At 31.7% G+C, this 23,679-nt stretch overlaps 1 protein-coding gene and 1 long non-coding RNA gene across 3 annotated transcripts in view; one reads left to right on the top strand and one right to left on the bottom strand.

The window, feature by feature from the left end:
- Positions 1-3,146, bottom strand: part of LOC143232237 (uncharacterized) — a 33,689-nt gene extending 30,543 nt beyond the window's left edge. Inside the window, exons 1-2 of the long non-coding RNA XR_013017456.1 lie at positions 3,051-3,146; positions 1,879-1,920 (exon numbers count right to left, since the gene is read on the bottom strand). This is a non-coding gene — a long non-coding RNA (uncharacterized LOC143232237). The remainder of the gene's footprint in view (positions 1-1,878; positions 1,921-3,050) is intronic.
- A 2,009-nt stretch (positions 3,147-5,155) lies between these two features.
- Positions 5,156-23,679, top strand: part of LOC143232235 (interference hedgehog-like) — a 99,278-nt gene continuing 80,754 nt past the window's right edge. Inside the window, exon 1 of one of the 2 annotated variants that reach the window (XM_076467396.1) lies at positions 5,156-5,427. In XM_076467396.1, coding sequence (XP_076323511.1) covers positions 5,277-5,427 — 151 coding nt within the window. In that variant the 5' untranslated portion in view covers positions 5,156-5,276. The remainder of the gene's footprint in view (positions 5,428-23,679) is intronic. The other variant, XM_076467395.1, reaches the window with a different exon arrangement.

The following is a 23,679-nucleotide window of genomic DNA, read 5'->3' as shown; positions in this document are numbered from 1 at the left end:
TATATATTAGTGACTTAGATGTGTCAAATGCTATTAGATCTCACTGAATCATGGGTTGATGGGTTGCAATGATACTACTGCCATGAAACTTTGCAATATCAGCAGAAGTCCTAAACGTGATTATTTTCTCCTAGCTTTAAATACTATTTCCTACAAAGAAGAGGTTTTAAATGTGGTTATCAAGTGTAACCCTACACTGGTGATGATCGGTGTGACTGTTATTAATAATTCTAATACACCAAGGAAGGGAAAGCATTTTCCAATTCATATTTTTTGAGCACTAACCAAAAGTTTTGTAATGGGTATTGGCAGATGCTTAATATATAAGACTATATGAGACCTCTTGTTTGAATTTGCCTGTAACGTAATGTTGATTTTAGAAACATTGTCATATCTCTAGGTATTGTATGTCTATATGAGAATTCCAGACATAATATAAATAGCTTGTACTCTTAATGAACAGAAGAACCAACTCAGACCGTAGAAATCACGGAGAATCCCCTGAGCCACTAGATTGTATGGTACTATAGCTATTTGTTTGACTATGGATGTTAAAAGTTAGCTATGATAGTGAGTAAATATCTTTGATGTTGTTTGTCGTATTTTCTTTAAACGCGTATGTTTTCTATTTTATGTTACACTTGACAATACAAACTGGAATTTATTTGAGTTAGAATGGAATTGCTAATTTCTACTGAATTTTACCACTCTATACTATTTGCTATTTATTTCAAACAACACACGTTTTATTTTACCTGATGAAGGAATATATTCAATTAGACACAATTTAAATGTTTGTAAATTTTGTGATATTCTGAATAAAATGAATTCATGAATACTGGCTTGTTTCAGCATGAAAATATATATATATATATTCAGTGTTTTCTAGTAATGTTGAGTTAGAGTTAGTTTGATGTGCAGAACTAAACTATTTCTGAGCTCAGTACCCATTCCGTACAAGTGTAATTTCATCGTACATTTAGTATAACTTTCGATATACAAGTAAATCACGCATAGTGTTAATTTATTTTATTCACTTTATACTAAACTCGTGAAAGATATAAGACAGTGTTAGAATATTTACCTTGAAATATTTCAATCTCCAGGTTAGGAGGTGCAACAAGAACTTATGAACTTATAAAGGGACCACACTCTAAAGTAATATTTAATACAATAAGATAACGTTATTACTATTAGGTATTATTTTAAACATTCCTAAATGTAATTTTCAATGAACAACAAAAAAATTTATTTTCACGATATATAAAGATATTTTGAACAAACTTAGCTACCCAGTGGCACAATGGTATGCCTGCGGACTCACACTGCTAGAAACCAGGTTTCTGTACCCGTGGTGGGCAGAGTACAGATATTTTTTCGGCCCGGCATGGCCAAGCGTGTTAAGGCGTGCGACTCGCAATCTGAGGGTCGCGGGTTCGCATCCCCATCGCGCCAAACATGCTCACCCTTTCAGCCGTGGGGGCGTTATAATGTGACGGTCAATCCCACTATTCGTTGGTAAAAGAGTTGGCGGTGGGTGGTGATGACTAGCTGCCTTCCCTTTAGTCTTACACTGCTAAATTAGGGATGGCTAGCACAGATAGCCCTCGAGTAGCTTTGTGCGAAATTCAAAAACAAACAAACAATGAACAAATTTATCATAATTAAAAAACTGGTGGTGATCAGCAAATTTCAACATGAGTTTTAGGATCAGCATCGTCAGATGACTCAGAAACAGTTGAATTTTTTCTAGTAGTAGAGTAAAAATAATTCTGTTGCCTAATGTAATTAGTATAGTTTCCTAACATTAATAATACGTTATTTTTGGAGTCAGGGCATAATTTTAAACTTAATTATATATTAAAAAAAAAACATTACCTTGTCACAAGTATCTATGTGTTGTCATGTTTTGCCAGCTACCTATTGAAAAGGAGTAAAGTCAGCTTATTCACTTCAACAGAAGTACATATAGACATCATGAGCAACTGCCTAATTTTGTGTCAATACAATATAATTATTTTTAAGTGAAATAAATACACCTAATCTCCATTTCTTTTTGGTAGAGTTTTACGTATTCATAGTTTACATATATTTCTTAAGAACATTGTGTTTTGTAAAGTTATTAACTACCTCAGGTTTATCGGGAATATAATACCGAAAAAGAGTCAGACCCGGCATAGCCAGGTGGTTAGGGTGCTCAATTGGTAATATGAGGGTCTCGGGTTTGAATTTCCGTCACACCAAACATCCTCACCCTTTCAGCCTTGAGGGTGTTTTTATCTGACAATTAATCCCATTGTTTGTTGGTAAAAGAGTAGGTTAAGACTAGTTGTCTTCCCTTTAATCTTACACTGCTAAATTGGATACGGCTAGCGCAGATAGACCTCGAGTAGCTTCGATTGAAATTCAAAACAAGCAAACAAACTGAAAATAATCGTATCAGCAATACATAAACCACTTTTTGTTTCATTTAAACTTTCACACCTGACACCTGCTTATTGACAAAGCAAGCACGTACAAAACACAAACATTATACTGAAATCAAGCATACAATATTTACTTCGCATAGTACCTTACAAAGCTGCAAGCAAAACATGACTAATAATATTTGCAACTAAATTGAAAACTTAGTTGTATTTGTGCTTTAAGAGTAATGTGTATGCAAAGTAGCTCTAAGAACATAACTGATACGTGTATTACAGTATTCCTAGAGCATAATATGCCTCTCTATACAATGAACACGCCAAAAGTTGTATAAGTGTTTTCTTTCTTAGCCAAGAAAAAAACATACACTTCAGACTAGATAAACTCTCACAGACAAACTGGTAATATTAATGTCAGTAAGTCTCTTGTGAGACATAATTACCTCATCTTACTAAGACTCCTAGATTTTAGCTTTCAAGCTTTTGAGCTACAAGGTAATAATTAATGACTTGAAGGCATTAGAAGTCGTAAAACCTCAAATAATATTCGACCTCTTTCTCGTTATTGTTCTTTACATTAAATTACTATGTACGAATATTCTAGTAACTTGGTTTACTGGTACGCACATATAATTCTGCTCTGTCAACCGTGAAAGGTCCAAGTACAGTCGTCGTCGCTTTTAACCTTTTGTTATTCTACTGTATGTCTAGGCTGAGAGAAGTTCGCTCAGTGACTGGTAGAGCGACGATGGAGCCACTGTTAGCACAGAAAGTGTTGGAGGTCACGGGTGCCTAAAGGGATGCACGAACCGGGGTAAAACCTTCTCACAAAAAAAAACTATGTTCCTTTGGCTCCACCTCTGCAGACTGGTGTACGTGGATTGATGGCAGCCTGATGACCTAAAGCGTTATTTCATCGTTTTTAGTTGTTATTTTGTCTTGACAAGTTAATCGCAGGGCACTGTACATTCCAAAGCCGCTATTAAACTTGGCTTATAGATTTGTTTTGCTCTTAAGTCAGTAAAATAAAAAAAAAAAAAAATGATTCGGCTTTTGTAGTACCAATATTAGTTTTCAGGTTCGTGAATTAAACTAGTCTCGAAATGTAGATCGTACGGCATAGTTCGGGGATTAGTATAATGGAACTTGTCAAGATGGTATGTTAGTTGGAAATGAAAATTTCAATGTAAGTTTTGAGTGGTACGAAAGGTTTCTGTGAGTTATTTGTAATGTTTCTTATATACATGTGTGTGTGTGTAAAAACATGAAAGTGCTCTGATGTATAACCGTAATTTTATAACACAACTGTCTTAGTACTGTATAAAATATCGTTTGATAGAAGAGTATAGTATAAAACAACACATACCTACACGTTTATAACATGTTAAATGGTCTAACATGAAATAATTGTAAGTTTGTATTACCTTTTATCTCCTGTTAAGCAAATGTTTTTGTTGAAAAGTTAAATCCTTTTTTTTTCGTTTTAAATTTAAATACACAATGGCAATGTTATTTTGTTAAGAATTTTAATTTTTTTTCCTTTTAGACCGACTGTTTTCTAAGAACTGGAAGAGCTCAAAAACCGAGGTGTCGTTTATGTATAAAACACATTGACTCCTTTTCTACAACTTATATTAGTATTTTATATTGAAGTTTAGAGCTTACCGATGACTTAAGCAACTGTTTAGAGCCGCATTGAAGTAACCTTCTAACTATAAAATATTGATCAGTCGAAACTAAACAAAGTATTCGAAAATGTTATAATAAACATTGTTCTAGTCTTCTACACTCTACTTACGTTGCTGTATTTCTGCCCCGGACCGTATAAGTTTTAACTTTCACAGTGAATATTTTAGGCCAAAAGCATGAAATAAAGATAATATTAAACGTACCAAGGAGGGTTTTTCTTATGCCCTATGTTAGTTATTAAAGGGAATAGGTACTAGGTAATAAGAAAAATTGGTACCGGCATGGTCAGTTGATTAAGGCATTCAACTCGTACTTCGAGGGCTGCGGCTTCGAATCCCAGTCACACCAAATATACTCGCCCCTTCACCCATGGGAGTGTTATATATTATGGTCGATCTCATTATTCGTTGGTAAAAGAGTTGGCAGTGGGTCATCATGAGTAGCTGTTTGCCCTCTAGTCTTAAACGGCTAAATTAGTTTTAGCCAGCGCAGATAATCCTCGTGTAGCTTTGCACGATATTCAAATAACAAACTGAATAAAATTGTTATAGGCAACTGAGTTTTTTTTCTCAAGGTTCTTCTAAAGACGTTCCGAACTGTTAATCTGTGACTTAAATTATTTTTACCAGAATTTCAAAAGTTTTGCTACTTTTAATCGACTGGTAAATAAATTAAATATTTAAATTTTTTAATCAAAGTACTTTCTGAAATCCTAAAATTGATACTATATTTTCTTGCACTGTTTTAAAAATATGTTTTGAGTGTCATGAATCGAGAACGATTTTAATTATATTCTTCTAAAGGTTCGTTACGTTTGGAACGTGTGATGTAGAAATTTACTTTTTCGATTTCAAATGACGCAATATCGAATTAGACATAATTTGGAAAAACGGCCAAAACATCATATTGAAACTCCTTATTCTCAGCACGTTCTTTTAATACATTCCCTGATTTGGGTAATTTTATAATTGTTTCTTCGTTGAAAAAAATTGAATGAATTAATTATTGGTGTCCTCAATTCGTGAGTTACGTGAGACTGATTTCCTCAAGCCTTTCGTGTGTGCGCGCTCGTGACAGAATGAAAGACCCAGCCTAACAAGCCATGCGGAACTCGCCAAGCCCATCAGCACGATTTGCATTGCAAACTGTCAAACTTAATAGTTGATGGTGTCAAAGGGCAGACGTCTTCATTTAGTCAGTGGTAGTGAAGAAAACATTAGTATAGCGTGGAATGAAGGAGAGGTGGTAAGACCGTTTAATATCCTTTACTGTGTGAGGGTATCCTATAAACGCTGGAGAAGTTTACCTCTACCTTGTGAGTTATTGACTTATTACATATGTATGAATTCCTCCTTGTGTTATCTGGGAATGTAAAATTAAACTGATTATGAAATCACTTTAAACGTGTCTAGGTAGATGAGAAATAAAGTTCAATTTTTTAGAATCAACTCATCTGTGTTTAGTCAAATAATAGGTTTAAATACAATTTGACTTTTCTTTTGAGAAAGACTTACACAGAAAACTCGAAGAGATGCATTGCGTCTTTTTTAATTTTTTATCCTTGTTATAGTATTTTATATATTCAGTATGGACGGTGAGATCTGGGAACGTTTATTTGTTTTTTTTAAACAGTAATATAAAGCAACTTGATATTACTTAAATTGCGTCATTTTAGTCATGTGCTGTAAAAATGGTTTAACATCCAGCTTTACTCTTTAATTCATCACATCACATTTTGCTCAATGTAACACAGTGATGATTATTTGATGGATTAGATGTAAAACTCAATGAATTCAGAAAACATTGGTTTGTAAAGTCAATTTTCCTACATATGAATAAAATAATGCAATGCGAGTAATTCCGAGTTGTATTTCATATAATTTTGTGTTGCACCAACCCCAAACACGTACAATGTAATCATAATCGATTAATTACACATTTAAAGGTAAGTAATTCATACAGTGAAGTAATAGACAGATTAGGATATTGCTAATATTGTATACATTACCAAATATATTAGATGAGTTTATTTGTTTTTAGAAGTTCGCACAAAGATACACCAGGGCTATCTGCGCTAGTCATTCCTAATTTAGTAAAGACTAGAGTTAAAGCAGCTAGTCATCATCATCCACCACCAACTCTTGGGCAACTCTTTTATCACCGAATAGTGGATTGATCATCACAATATAACGTTCCCATCACTGAAAGAGCGAGCATGTTCTCGTTTTACACTGACATATGTGAAATATCAGTGGGTAAAAGAGTCGCCAGAAAAAGAGAAGAAATTGATTCTTTTTTACATTTTATTAATCGAAGTTCTTTCTCGTTCACTGTTGAGTTAGCATAATGTTAATAATAAATATTTATTTGCAACTATTAATAAGTGACTACCTCATATAAGAAAACTCAGCTTGAATTACTTTTTTTATGTTTCTTACGCCAGGATTATATATATATATATAGTAATATTTTCAAGAAATAAAGTACGAAGCTGCTAGCCATGGCCACTAGGTACTGCCATTGGAAGCGCTTAATCTGGTATTTTATATTGCACTTGGAAAAGTTAATTTTTGGAGTCTTCCTTCATTAGCGACTAATAGCGAAATGCGACTTATTTTAAAGTAAAATTTACATTTTTGACAATTAAATTTTGTAAAGTTGTGGTCACTGTACCTTTCATATCCATATCACTTAGAAAATCAGCATTTCAACACATGATATTTTGTTGCAGACAAAGATTAATGTTACTGAAAAATTATAAGGTTTCAGAAGATTTCATTTGGTACTAGAATCATAAGTAGGGAAAGCTAATATAAGTGAAATTGTGTACACATGATTTAGAGGTACATTGTGTTTAGAATGAAACAAATATTTGCTGTATTCTTATTCTGGGAAAGAGTGCCGATTTGATACATAATTAGAAAAATATGTAACCAATAAAATGGTTTTATAACTGTCGTAAGACAATGAAAACATTATATATCTAACACTAATGTCTTATTGTGAAATTTATAATTACAAACATGATTCGCCAGCTTGCAAAAGGAGTTCATACCATAATCAGTGTGGTTTTGTTTGCTTTTTTTTAAATTTTTAGCTTATAAAACTACGGTTTTATTTAGTAAAAGGCAATGAAAATGTGTTTTCGTTTTAGGTAAAGAATAATTATGTAACTGGTAGGTTTTAATGTCTGGTCTTATACAATTATGACAACTCGTTTGACTAATGTATACTTCTTATTTTTATTTTGTTTCTGTATTCTACAGACAATACATATGGGTATAAAACATTTAGTTAAAATAAGGTACAGAACGTCGTTTCCACCTTTATAGATCAACTTCAGGTTGTCATAAACAGGGGCAGTTTTTACTTCAAGTGAGTTTCTCGTCTTCATGTAAAATGAAATTATGTTTTCCGAGTTTTGGGTGCATGTCTATTTACAGAATAAACCACCAATAACTAATTTCACTCTGAAGGAAGCTATAGCTTTTAAGCTATATTTCTAAATGGAATCAATCTCGTTTATCTTATAAGCCCTAGCAGATTAGTGTTTCATTTTATTAGAGAAAGTATTTTCTTACCAGTAAAATGAGTATCATTTTATGTAAATACTGTTTGAGACAGTTGTTACGCTGTATACTAGAATACGTTATAGGAAGGATCAGGCTCTGTTGTAGAACTTGGGGATTCAGAGCTTGTGCGTTTAGTTTGAATTCATACAATGTTACAAAATATTCGTTGCTCTATCCGTTATAGAAGAGTTATAAGATTAAAAGTAGACCTCTAAGCATTGATGATGGTAGATAGAGTGCTGCTGACTGCCTGTTTTGCCTCTGGTCAGTAATTTAAAATTATGGTTGGCAACAGTTACTTTAACCTTTATGACTTTTTTCATACTTATAAAACAGTTTTTGATATTTTTCGACAGAGTGTTTAAAATTTGGATTGAAATACAAAGAAGTATCAATTTGAAACATCCCGGATATACCTTCGTGTGTGTAAAGTTAAAAATCGGAGATTGTAAAAAAAAAAAAGTTTATGTTGCTATAGTAAATTTATAAACTTGACTAAAAGCAAAATGTATTATTAATCATTATGAAATTTAATAAACGGGCAGATTTTTACCTTGATTTCTAGCAAGTTTGACGATGAAGGCTCGTAATCATTAAACAATGTATTATAGAAATGATCTACTGTTTAAAAAAGTATAGCTTTATGTAAACTACCGTTTTTGCAAAAAAACAAATCATTATGCTCTTTTGGAACACTTATTAGAATAATAATTATTTATGGTGTGAACACCTTTTACAAATTGACGAAGGCTAATTATAATTACCTTTATTTCTCATAAGATATTAGTATTAGGCCTATTATGTTTCCAAACACCACATTATTTATCTAGTCTCTGAGTTTGTTGTATCCCAATAGGCCTGAAGAGCCATGGATTTAGCGAAATTCGTTGTCGGCAATGAACAATCTCGTGCACGACATATTTCGTCTTTTTCTGGACGTTCTGGTGCCCCAACTTGATCAATATTCTTTTGTTACATAATGTTCTTCAGTAAAAAGGATATAACTCTCTTGTTCATTGTAAATCCCAGAACTGGGTCGGCCTTGATACCCTAAACGTACAAATATTCTTTCTGTTGGAGAGGACTGTTACACATCCTTCCCAAAAGCGATCTGTTTTTTGATGGTATCACATTATTAACGAAACTCCCTCTAGTCTTTCACTCCTAAATTAGAGACGGCTAGCACAGATAGCCCTCGAGTAGCTTTGTGCGAATTCCAAAAAACAAACAAAAATTAACGAAACGTCATAAAATGTTAAAATTAGTTCTAATACATACCGTCCCACTGCGATTTGATATAGCTTGCAGTTGTCACGTGATTTGCTGATTTGCATATTTCTTTTTTTTTTAATATTACACACTCAACCGCCTGTATATGACTGAAGGTTAAAACCCTCTATGGGATTAGAATATCCCACAAGTTAACGGTTATTATTGAATTCACACTAAATATATTAAACCGTAGCAGATGTTGTTCACACAGGGTAGGATATGATATCGTTTAATTGTGACTCACAATTAACTTACCATAAATGCAATTTTAATTCTTTAGATGTAAGCGCAAAAATGTTTTTGAATAAAACATTTACTCAAAAGAAAGGAGATATAATTTCAGCAATATTTACTCATTTGATCAGTATATTCAGTTTATCGAAAATTGAATTAAAATAGTTGATTTTTATAATTATCTGAATCTCCCCATCATGAGACGTTCTTTGAAGAATGTCATTTTTACCCCATCTAGATTTTGATATTAAAAAAAAAGTATTCTGTGTTGTTCATTTTCATTACGAACTTGTCACTTCGAGGTGTGGTTGATAGATTTAACGACCTGCTAACTTCCTGACGTTGATAACCGTTAGTTTTGGTTTACACAGACGAGCACGTACTCAAGATGTATTGTTGACAGACGGGAGCCCTTTTCAACGCATGAAGAGGGAATGAAATACTTCACGATTACACTAGTATAAATCTTGTTCCTAAAAAAAGACTTGCTTATTAAAACAGCTCAGTAAAAGACTGAGAATACGTGAAAAATAAAATTATATTTATTATTTCTTCGCAAACAAATATAAAAAAGTTCGTATGTAAACTAGTTCCTTCAGTTTTATGGCTATGATTCGAAAATAACAGTCGAATATTTGTTCCAAAATTAGACGTTGCACATAAGCCTACACTATCATAACAGTTGTCACTTCGTAGATAATTAACTTAAAAGGTTTGGCTACAAAATAATTACTTTCGTTTCTATTCTACTAACGATGTTTATACTTATTGTAACGCTTTAAAACATTGTTAAACTATACTCGTCTGATATTTAGTCACAAGTAAATATTAAACTGTGATTGATTTTATTTTTTTTAATTTTAAACAACGCACCATACTTTTATTTAAATTACTCAAGTTTGAACCCGGCCACTATGAACATAGAAATAATACTTTTTAAGACATCGCTGAAGAGTAAAACTGTTTGTTCGTACCCGCGACCCTCAGTTTACGAGTCGAGGGCCCAAACCACCTGCCCATGTCGAGCCATATAAATTTCGTATTAAATAAATATTTGTACGTATCTCATATATGATACTTGCCAACAAAATTAATACACACATTCTTTTCTTAATATAAATATATTTTAATATACAAACAACAGCACAATCTACAATAATGGTTATTACAAATAATGTTATATATACAAAAGTTTCACAAACATACAGACAATACTGAGCCTTCTTCCTGGTCTGGAACTTCCTTGATGTTCTTTCAAAGGTTCACGATGAGCGAGTTAATTTCGAGTTGACATAAGTACAATTCACTTAAGAGGGAGGTAGCTTGCTCTATAATTTTCTTTCTTTGCTGGTCATACGTCGAGACTGTCCACCAATGAAGTTATGTAATATTTTCGTAAAACTATTAATTTCCAATGTGAATCTGCTGACGTGAAATAATTTGTAATGTTTGAAATCTACAAACGTGCCTGGTCAAATATCTGAAGTTCGTGATTAATAAGTGTTAATCACAATTAGAGCATTATGGTATATCAGTTATAGCAAACTAATAATATATACTGTCTTTTGCCGCGTTGCATTCTTGACGTTTTTAGGCATGAAGATAGTTTCTAGAAATTTAAGCCTACACAACAATATTGACGATACAGTGGTGTTTACGAATACACACACATTGATTCTTACACTCGAGGATTTTCTACAACTGTTGTGAATAGGCAGGAATAACGCATCACAGTTTTAACAGTATAATTTACATACCTTTCTAAATATACATTTAACTTAAACAAACATCGATATTAAAATTGATATACAATAGAAATCCGTCACAACACCAATAACAAAATAGCAAACTAGCTAATATACATAATGGCAGACTTATAATTACAAAATATTAAATATCTTAAAAAGAGTCTCTCCCCAGTGGCTCAGCGGTATGTCTGCGGACTTACAACGCTAAAATCCGGACTTCGATACCCGTGATGAGCAGAGCACAAAGAGCCCATTGTGTGGCTTTGTGCTTAATTCGAAACAACAACTTAAAAATACATTTACAGAAAGTAAATTCATGTTAAATAAAAGCGTATGAAATGGTTTCATTATATTAAAATTATCCAATATATTTCTCATTACAAACTTTTCTAACTCAGAAAAATTTATTATTATATAAAAAATGTCAAAGGCTTTAAGTCTGCTTATTTATAAATATTGTTAACTTTAATCTGAATATATTCAAATTAAATGAGAAGAAAGAAACTAACTAAATAAGCTTTTAACACAAATTTATTATACTTGTCTGCACTCACGGTCTACACTATCATTTAAGTCTAATTAATAATTAGTCAGTAAATCACTCATATTTTTATACAACTAGATACCAATAATTTAGACATTTTATCTCACTCTTCGGCCCGGCATTGCTAGGTAGTTAGGCCGTTCGACTTGTAATCTGAGGATCACTGGTTCCAATCTCCTTTACACCAAACGTGTTCGCCCTTTCAGCCGTAGGGTGTCATAATGTTCTGGTTAATCCCATTATTCGTTGGTAAACAGTACCCCAAGAGTTGGCGGTGGTGATGATGGATAGCTTGCCTTCTCTCTAGTCTTACACTGCTAAATTACGGACGGCAAACGCAGATAGCTCTCATGTAGCTTTATGAAAAATTCAAAACCAACCAACAAACAAAAACAATAAATCTCAATTGCAATTTAACGCCGCTTGAAATTGTTATACGTAATAATGTATTCAATATTGTGGTATAAGTCATTACTTTTATCAAGTATCAACAATGATGCCAAATTTATGAAATAAATCTCCAAGCTTAATATAACAGTATACCACAGAAATAATGAAAATTCCAATGTATCTGTTTTTCGAATTCGAAATATTTGTTGAGCGCTATTTAAAGATTTACTTAAGACTAATTATTAAACTCGATATGTCATTCGAACAACTACTTGTCACCGGATCATACTAGTTCAAGGAAATTTCACTCCTTGTCAGTAGGTCCCCTCTTCTGGGCCAGCGGTAAGTCTACGGATTTACAATACTAAAATTAGAAGTTCGATTCATCTTGGTGGGCACACGCTGTTAGTCCGATGTGGTATTGTTATTAGAAATAAGAAAACACCCTATCAGGAGAGATGAGTTAACGGACTTACAATGCTGAAATCCGACTTTAGTTTTTCTGGTGGTAGATACAGTATGTAGTCCAATGTGACCTTGCCCTAAAAACAAATAAAAACATCAGTAACACGTGAGACAATAGGTATCAGATTTATATAAGCTAATTAGTAATACCATTAATCTTATTGCAGTCACTATCAATAGGACTGGCATGACCAGGTGGTTAAGGCGCTCCACTCTTAATTTGAAGGTCGCGACCTCGAATTCCCCTCCCACCAAACATGCCCCTCTTTCAGCCGTGGAGGCGTCATAATGTAACGGTGAATCCAACAATTTGTTGGTAAAAGAGTAGCCCAAGAGTTTACGGTGGGTAGTGATAACTAGATGCCTTCCCTCTAGTCTTACACTGCTAAATTAGAGACTACGAGCGCAGATAGCATTCGAATAGCTTTGCACGAAATTCAAACAAATAAACACTATCAATAAAAGATAGTTCATTAGTTACTTTTCTCTCTTATGATTTATTTTAACATACTGTTTAAAATTGAGAGAAATAAATGTGTATATTGACAGTAACGACCTATTCGTTAAGTTTTTTTTAATATTGGATTTATACAAGTATTTTAATCGGTACATAGTGTACGGTTATAAGAACCATAAATCAAAATTTTATATGTGTGTACATATATATATATATAAAGAATATACTGAATTAAAGTTTAATTACTAATATGGCAATAAAATTTATCTTATGGAGAAGACATCTCAGCACACATAGATATATAAACGCAGGAGAAAGAGGTAAAAATCTAAAGCTCCAAATAAGTGTTTAAAGTGTAGAAACTTTCTAAATGAATCACTCGTCTTTCTATAGGGCAAAACAATCCAAATGTAATTCTGTGAGAACAACTTAAAAACAAATAAAAAAAAACGAATATCATAAGTCTGGTATCGTTGCTGAAACCAGAGTCAACATACCGCAATTAAATACTGTGTTTACATTCGACCAACCATGCGCGATGACGTCAGTCTTTAAGTTATTTCAAAATGAAAAAAAAATTATTATAATCGTGAACTAAAGTAAGCTGCTTAGTCTAGTGCAACTAAGCAATGAGAGTCGATAGAAAATTAATGCATAATTATTTTCTAGTGTCATATTTTGTATGAGTTGGATATTTTCGTAACTGTCCCTCATGCCGTTAAAATGCACAATACTACTTTATAAGTTAGCGAAATTAAACCACCTAAAACTATACTTATTTTAACTTTAAACAAACAAATTACTAAGTGCTGAGTGCTAATTATTAAGCTTAAAATATATTACTTCAGAAAATATATTTTTTGTTTATCGTTATAATCAGGATCTTTAAGAGTTTCAGTGAGGCCCAGGCAACTTCTGTTTTTTGAGGCTTCTGGATATAATAAGAATTTTAAAAAAATGACGACACAAAGATAGTCATAAGTTGAAAGGAAGAGTGAAATATAATTTTAATATTTAATATATATGTATAATTTGCAACTCTAATTTGAGAGTGTGTGTCACGTTTTGATCTGATTGAGAGACACATAAAGACAAGTCACGAAACTTAACAATTGCAAAAAAGCCAAAAAAATAACAAGTGTCTATATCCGAGGCCCCGTTAGAGCTTGAGATCCGGACCAAATATCCCTCCTGGTCCTCTCTCTTAGCGGTCCCTAGTTATAATTCAATTTTATTTTTCAAGATGCTATGTTACTTTATACTCACAAAAAATTATGAAGTGTTATATGTGTAATACTATGAAATATTCGAAAGTCATGAAAAGTATCAACCTTGTTTGAGTAACAAATATTTTGATCTTTATTTTCTATTTCTATTTTTAATGTTCTGATCATTATATTAGCCTTCTGTTCGAAAGAATTGGGTCAGTAAATCTTGTTCACTTAAACATTTTTTTCTAATATTACTTTAATGTTGGTGTATGACTTTCAAATATCAGATAAATTCATCATCTTTTACTTTGTTTACTCAGGTAATATTTTAGCCGTATGATTTATTCATCACAGTGATACATGATGTTGACTTTAGGGTTGACGTTGATCTCTCTTGACCTCTGAGTAATTTGTACAAATGTATATAGACAAGTAACACAAATAAAACTGGTGGGTTGTGGGGACTTGTCCGGGTTTGAAGTCGTGCATTACAGAAAAAAACAAAAAACATAAAATCCATAACCAACATACATGTTGAATTTGTTCTGTGTGATTTTTTAAAGATTTTTATCTGTTGAATTTCACTATAAAAACAAAAACCTACATTATTCATTTATCGAAAAGTCTGCAATTGTTTTATTTTTAATTTTTGGGATCTCTGTTCTTTATATTGAGCGGAAACTGTTACATTTTCAAGTGTCTGTGCATTTCGTTATCTTCCTATATCTACTAAAATATAAATAATCGTTTTGTTTTTAAACAATGATAAAGAAACCTTTTAATTAGAATAAATCTGCTTTTTCACAAGAAGCTGTACGCGGATGACTTAATGACTGGTTTAATTATTTTCAATCGTGAAAGGAAAAGGGGTTCAAAGTATCGAATCTAAAAAACAATTTTAAGAAGTTGTTTCATACACCAATATACGCTATCTCTACACTGCATATTATTAATGCACACCACTTACAAATACTGGATAATTAAGAATACTTAGGAAGTATTATAAAATGTCCCTTAATAAGCTAATCACTCATTGAACTATCAAGTTCTGGGACAACACTGACATCTTAGGTTATGATTTGTAAACTTCTTGGTTCCACACTCATTTTGTTATCAGATATTTGAGTTTTGTTTGTACGTTATAATTCACTAAGCACTTTTTTCTACTAAACAATATATTGATTTCTAAAAAATAAGTAATTGTTACGCTAATAATTTATAAAAGGTATTACCAACAAAGAACTCTTATTTTTTTAATTTATAAAATCCAAACCTGTAAACGCTCTCGTATTACTGATTACGATTACCAGCTCATCGTATAGGGTAATATCTTCATTCATCATTCACTTATTACATTCATTATTCGTTACAACTACTGCTAAGACGTAGTATTTTATATAAAGTAAGATTTCTTAATAATAATTATATAAGCTACTATAAGTATTTTGAAATAAAATATATACCTTTCTACTGGCTGTGAAAGGGTTAACGTGAGCTTTTGAGGTGAACGCTAACACAAAATAATTATCTGGGATCAACCGTAAGAGTTTGTTTTTCATTATATGGCAATAAAACCCGATCATTTAAAGATTTCAATATATGTATCTTATTTGAAGTAATGTAATTACTTATTGACTAATTGACAGTGGAATATTAAAACTGAACAATAGGCCAAATGGCCATGACAAAAACTCCTGTACTTCGGATTTCTAATTTCAACTATTTACATGAGCATTCGCTAAGCAATACATGACAAGAAAAAATATTGTCCAGCTCTTTGAACTAAATAACAGAAATTATTGCCATTTTCATAACACACCTGGAGATATTATTGTGGAGTTTATTCCACCAAAATGTCTCGAACCGTAGCTCCATTGGTCTACAACCCAACATGACCTAATTACCAGATCAAATCCAGTCCACGCATTGGCTAAATGGATTATAATAATAATTTTGCTGACTTATATTAATATTAATTACAGTTACAGCAAAGAAAGAATTATCACATCCAAATTTAAACATCCTGGGAATTTAATTTCTTAATGAAATATGTTTTGTTTTCGATTTCACTTAAAGTTACACGAGGGCTATCTGCGCTAACCGTCCATAATTTAGCAGTGTAAGACTAAAGGGAAGGCATCTAGTCAGCACCACCCACCCAACTCTTGGGCTACTCTTACTACCAACGAAAAGTAGGACTGATCGTCACATGATAACGCCCCCACGGCTAAAAGGGTGAACATACATAGTGAAGATGGGATGGGGATTCGAACTAACGACTCTCCCATTATAAGTCAAGGTGCCTTAACCACCTGACCATGCCGAGCTAATAAAAGTTGATTCCTGAATATAGTGTATGTGTTTATCAAGTCTATTTTGTTTGGTAAAATAAATTACTACTTACTAAAATATTTTATAGAATTGTAGCACTTAAGATTACGCAACACTTATGTAACAGGGTAAAGTAAATGTAAGATTGACGTGTATGTACTTTCCAGGAAACAAACACACACACCCAAAAGTACAAATTCACAACACTTAGAAAGATTTCTTTCATCAGTCCAACATTATTTCCGATTATAATTGTAAGTTTCATTTTTGAATGAGTTGATGTTGTTTCAGCCCAAAGCTACACAATGAGCTACATACGCTCTCATTATCATGATGAACCGAATCAGGATTTTAGCATCGTCACTTCATAAACTTACCGCTGACCTACCGGACTAGAAATGTATCAGAGCAAAACATTTCCAATTTAAACATTACATTTTTCCCCAACCAAAAACTATTTAAAATGACCAGTGGCTTAGCAGAGTCTAAAGGCCTTTCGGCAATATTTTCTTACGCCAATATTTATTTACCAGCTTTTCTGACTCACGTAAGTAATTTTCCATAACGCTAATTTAAAACTAAATTAAGTAATATTAAGCAGTAATACGGAAAAATGAAAATTCGTTGGTATAGGAGGAAAGCTGTGTACCCTTTATGGTGTGAACACCTTTTCCAAGCTGGCAAAGCATGATTGTAATTAATTCCATTTGTCATAAGACGTTATGTAAAGAAAAAATCTGGATTGAGCGAAACGAGTCATCGGCAATACAGATGACGAACACAGTGTGGTTGAAATACTTTTATTATACACTTTTCTACTTCTTGAAAGTAATAGATATGACAGAATACCGTGATTAAAATAGTTGCGGGTTTGAATCCACTTCACACCAAACATGCTCGTTCTTTCAGCTGTGGGGTCGTTATAATGTTACGGTCAATACACTATTCGTTGGTAAAAGAGTAGCTTAGGAGTTAGCGGTGGGTGGTGATGACTAGTTTTACACTGCAAAATTAGGGACTGCTAGTGCAGATAGTCCTCGTTTAACTGCGCGAAATTCCAAACAATCATATAATTTTTTTATAAATACTGAACACTGAAAACACTGGAGATAAACTACTCTGATTTAACAACATGTTTATCATAATTTTTCCTAATCGTACTTTTTATTTTATTATTATTTTTATACACATTTGACTTAAGTTTTACCAGATCTTTTATGTTTCCGTACATCTGGGTCCTAGGAAGATTAATCTATATCTGTATTACTAAAACCGGGTGCACGTTTATTTAGCCTGTCTTTCGAAATTATTTTTTATACTATTAGAGGTACGAATAAGATTTTAACTTCATTCCTGTTAATTAATGGGTATAAAATTAGTAGAGTGAGACATTTAATTTTGTTATTGTACACAAAGTAAGTTAATTTATATATTCTGGACATATTTTTATTGTAGGAAACAATGGTTCATGTGCATGTACTATTCCTTTTCTATATGTTATATTCATGGCAACATGACAAATTAGGTAGACACATTGAGAGGTCTTTCCTTCTTAAAAACACAATAACCATCAGCAGTGAACCAGAATTTTAATTTTGTATGTTTATTTTTAATTTGAAAAAAAGTATCCTTTTGGTACCTACATTGCATGTATTATTTTGTCTATCTATTGTCTTATACTTATTGTTGCAACGTGTTTGGAATACTCCATAGCCAACAGTAAAGAATGAGATAACACTACGTCCACGAATTCCACAATCTTTATAAGTGTTATTCTCCAAATCTTAGCATTAGCTTGTCACTTGGCATTATAAAGACGGGATATTTATCGTCTTCGCATAATTTATGCGATGTTGTCATTACTCGGCAGATTATGAGTCAACAGTCTCCAACTAGCAGCTAAACTGAATTAATTAACGAAAAGTCTTGACTGACGAGAGACATAAGCCCAGATTTGACTCCTTTACACGGCTATCTGAGAGTAGATCTTAGCTAACGACGCCACAAAGGTGACCTCTAGGGTATTTCCTAAGATTTCCCCTTGCATAAAAATTAGAGTTTATCCATCTCCATCGAGATCTAGTATTCTTTGGTATATACACCTCGTGTATCCATTCCATGCTCTGACTTCATTATATTGACTATAAAATTTAGAGACAGACAAGTTGAATCACATTAAGCTGACAGGCGGTAGCTGTGTCACCAATGCTATAATGATAGATGTTGAAAAATCGAGGCGCAATTCTAGTTAGCTGTGTGACTCAGATACATAAATAAAAGTAAACTAGAAACTCTAATTTTTTTAAAGCATAAATCGTGTTGATTTGATTTTCAAAGACAGTCAATGTTTATAAGATGTGCATGGAATTTGTTAAAAAAAAACTTTAATGTATGGATATATTTAAGCTATTAAAATTCAATATATAGTATGGATATTTTTATGTCCTTTTCACTGAAAATGAAGTTAAATGGATACATAGGAATAATGTACCGTAAAATAATAAGAAAAAAGTTATTTCTTTTTTTGAAATTAACTTCAGAAAACATAGAAAACTGAGTCGCCTTAAATGCACTAAATATATAAAAAACCTTAACAAGTAAGATATATAGACAATCACGTGAAAGTTGTCCATATAAAATTACTGACTTCTACAGTAATTAAAATATAACATAAAATACGTAAGAAGATGAGATCTCTGACTTATCTTTTAGATCATTGAAGAATCTAAATACGAAACTTAACCAATCTAACTGATGATTTTAATGTTTAAACCGGCATTTAATCAGATATGCTGGTTTGAAAATGTTGTTTCTTTGCCTAATATTGAACAATTTGTATTTTACTGGTATAATAATTACATTTATTTATGTAACAAATGAATCTAAAATTTGAAATGGAATTATTTTGGAGTGTTTAATAAAGTTAAAGTAGCAAGTTTAAACAAACAAAACCTAGCATGACTTGATGAAACTGCTTTTAAAAATTTGATTTTGTTTATACAAACGCGTCATTTCGAAAGTAGTTTGATTTAACTCCAAGTTGAGTGCATGACATTTGTTTCTTTTTGAATTTCGCGAAAAGTTAATCGAAGGCAATCTACGCTAGCCGTTCCTAATTTAGCAATATTTGGGAAAGCAACTAGTCATCACCACCCATCGCCAACTCTTTTACCGATGAAAAATGGGATTGAACCTCACATTATAACACGGCTGAAAAGGCGAGCGAGTTTGGTGCGACTCGGGTTCGAACCCGCGACCCTCAAATTACAGGTCGAACGTCTTAACACGCTTGACCATGTCGGCCCTCACAATATTTCTAAATTTGCAAATATAAATTAATTGAGGCAGAACAATGTTTGAAAAGTCTAAAATGACTTTATAATATTTACATAGCTAAATATGTCCATTCTTGAAATTGCTTTCTGTGGATTTTGAGATAATTTGATAAAATTTGACTGTTTCAGGTTTTAACGGCTAAAGTATTTCTGTATTTATTTGATTGTTAGTTTTCAAATAATAGAAGTCATCAAATAATTAGAAATTTATTTCACCTTGTTTTAAAGGAATTTTCACCAGAGGTGTTTATACTAAAGTCGTTTTAGGGTATGTCTGTCTGGAGTAAAGGAATTGGTATAGTTACAGATTCTGTGTTGAGATCATTATCAGGTCTACAACACTTCAGACAGATGAGGTTAAAAATATTTGAAACCCAGTAGCTTGACCCCATCACACAATGCTTACTAACTTAACAGAAATATCTCCTTTGTGGCTATTATTGTAGAATAGTATTGGTTATATATGAAAAGAGATAAGAAATCAACAAACGTCCTTATAAAAAAAAAGGAGTGGAAAGAAAAGAATCACTAAAACCAGAAATTATGAATTAAAACATAAAGATGAAGTTTACTCAAATAGTGTGTTGTTGTGTTTGTTCAAAATAGTACTTTAATATCTATAAATACAGACTATAATTGATAAAATTACTTATTTTGTATATTGTAACATGTTATTATAAATGTATCTCTTTCTAACTTAAAAATTAGACTTATGATCATCAATAGACGTACAGTTACATTTCATTACGTTACATTTCATACAATACTCTTTTTCAAATCTACAAGTTTCGCATGCTTGTAATATATATATATATTTTTTATATTAGAGAAGAAATCATTTATTTTTAACAATGACTTTATATGAATATCAAAGACTTTCTTTTAACTGTTCTTTATTGACATAATTTGAATTTTTGAATCAATAGAGAAGATTTACAAAACAAGTTATTAAGAATTTTGTTAGATAAAGTAGCCGCTAGTTCTGGAATAAGTTTTATGCAACAACGTTACCTAAAATGTCATTTGCTCATTTCGCATCAGTTGCAAAAAGAAACCAAATTTATCTTTAACTAACATTTAAAATAAGCTTAAAAACAGTCCAATATTAATGTAGCATCTCGTATTTTTCATTTCTTAATTATGTAATTTGAAAGTTGAATAAGTACCAGTTAAAATGTTCTATTATAACTTATACAGTAAGTACAACTGCAAAACATTTAGTGTTTCTAACTATATGTTCATTGAGTAATTAATAAAATATTAATGGTCTATATTTTATTTTTAATTTGTAAGCTAAAATTAGTGTTTTCAACTTTGAATGTTTGTAAAATGAACCCAAAGGTCAAGAAGATGTAAATGTTCAACATACACTGATTATTAAGTAGGTATTTACTAACAATATTTGTTCACAACATAAAATGAAATTGCCATGATAAAATGGATCTATTTGACGAAATAAGAAACGTTTATTCAAAAATTCATTCTTCGTTCTTTCCTCCCTAGCAATGATTTCATATCTTTTTTTTTTTTGTTTACAGTGTATAACATTTTACCCAAATGTTTATAGAGCTTCTGAACTATAGTTATTGGAGCTAAAACATAAAAGATATATTAAGTTTTTGCACTTATAATACTTATATTTTTCAATAACCAGCAAATTGAACAATGAGAGCTAACTATTCTACTTGTATTATAAATTTATATCTTTATTTTTATGAGAATAGATAATCCTGAGATAAATAATCACATTAACACCATTTATCCAGTAGAATTATAAATTGAAAATATTTTAATTTCTAAGGTAGAGACACATTATTTAAATTTAGAAATTAAAATAATTGCTAATGATATAAATCTAAATATTTTTGATAAAAGAAAATATTTTATTTTCCAATATATGATTTATTATCTGTTACTACTAATGTATCATACTCTTTTGTTATAAGTATTATAACTTCAGAATTATTCAGATTTGGTAAAATTTGTAATAAATTACAATATTTTATTATACGTATTTATATATTGATGCAAAAAATTAATATTTAATGGATTTAATAAAGAAACTCAAAAAAATTGTTAAAATATTCTGTGACAAATATAAAAATGTATTAAATAAACATAAAGAAGTTAAAAAAAAAGGAAATTCAACCGAATATTTCTCATAAGTCTTTTTGTTGTTAATAGGGTCGCTTAAACAACTTGGCACTACTTTTATGGAGATGACTACATATAAAGTCTAATTTAGATTCTCAGAATTGATAATTACAGTGGATTTAATGGATGGTGGTTAAATTTGCTTGTTTGAAATTAAGTGCGAAGCTACATAATGGGCTATCTGTGTTCTGTTCACAACGAGTATCGAAACCCAGTTTCTAGCAGAGTGAGTCCGCAGGCATAGCGAAGTGCCACTAACGGAAATTATGGTTGGGAGTTATACTAGTTAGTTTAGACAACTGTTTATAATTCTCTGTGTTAGTATAATTTTTTTTTACTGTGCTACTAATTAGTTCTTTTAGCAGAGTAATGAGAACTGGATTACCAATTTCATAAGGCAAGTAGTAGTACCTAATTTCGTGATGTTTTATTTTATTTTGGAGAGTAATCACCTTCCCACAACTGTCTGCAGGCATTGAAGGGACATTGTGGGGTTGAGCACCCCGAACTCGCTGTCGTAATTTCTGTTTCTCTTTATTATTTTACTGTTATTAATTAATGCTGATTATTTCATTATTATTAGTTATTTTATGAATTACTTCATGTGACACTCTTGAACAGAGGTGAAGACTGACGGATGGTGTATCACTACAGCAATGGGTTCTACTTTTCTAGCAGCCTTCAAAACCTAGGGTATATTTTATATCCCACATTATAACCTGTACCCTGGGAATCCTTTTGATCTGTGCAGCATTTTTTAATTTTTTGTGGATTGTTTTTGTTTATTAGGAAATATCATTAGTCAAAGGTTTGGATTAGCTGTTTTTAATGCATTATTTTGATTTTGTTTTACTTGACTGTTGTGTATTAATCTTTCATACGTATTGCATTGTATATACACATATTTTTCTTGCAGAAGAAAATGTACAATTTGAAAATTTTAACAACAAAATATCTTTCTCGTATTGCATAAATCCCTATATTTATTCACATCAGAGATAAAAGAAGCCACTTGATTTCAGCGAACGAGTAGCTTTTTGTAGGTGTTTGTCGCACGCATTCTTGTAACATTTAAGAAAAGAAATGTGATGGTGATTATGGCATCTTGTACACACCAACTAATTGTTCATATTGTTCTTACTGTGAAATTGTTTGACAACAGATTTTTATTTTCTAAAAGATATCTAAATCTAGTGAACTGACATAATGATTATTTTTATAAAATATAAAAACAACATTCTTTAAATTGTGTGTTTTTAAACATAATTCAATGTGTTTTATTTACAGCATCATATATATTCTAAAGAATATTGCTCATATGCTTTATTTTAAAAAAATGAGCAATTATATTTTCCCAAGAAGTAGTAAGAATAAATTAGGAAATTTTGAAAACAGACTTGGTATTTTCCTTCAACGAATGTAAACGTACAGCAATAACAAGACGTACGTACTTCCACTGAGTATTCGAAACCGTTTTTTTCCAAGAGTAAATGAAACCAAATTTAAAAGTAACAAATATTTTTATTTCTTGCTTTTAAAGTTCATATGCTAAAGTGTGTTGTAGTATAGAGAATGCATAATACTTCTTGTGATTCATGACATGTGCATCTTTAGCCAACGTCGCGACAGTAGAAATTGCAATGTTAAGCGTTCCTTATGTGATGTCATTCTAGTGTATACTGACTGACTGACAGACACCACATTAGTGTAATTGGTGCTAATGGTTAAAAACAGTTGACACCTACAGACGGTGTTTGACCACTTTCGGAAAATGAGTTATAATGATGTCAATATGATTTTAAAAGTTTTGTGTCTTGTTAAGCGTAAAGTTTCACAGTTGGAATATTTGTTCTG

This window comes from Tachypleus tridentatus, chromosome 11, assembly GCF_004210375.1.
Source record: "Tachypleus tridentatus isolate NWPU-2018 chromosome 11, ASM421037v1, whole genome shotgun sequence".
Taxonomy (NCBI): Eukaryota; Metazoa; Arthropoda; class Merostomata; order Xiphosura; family Limulidae; genus Tachypleus; species Tachypleus tridentatus.
Note: the sequence above shows the minus strand (reverse complement) of the source record. Positions and strands in the feature narration are given on the sequence as shown.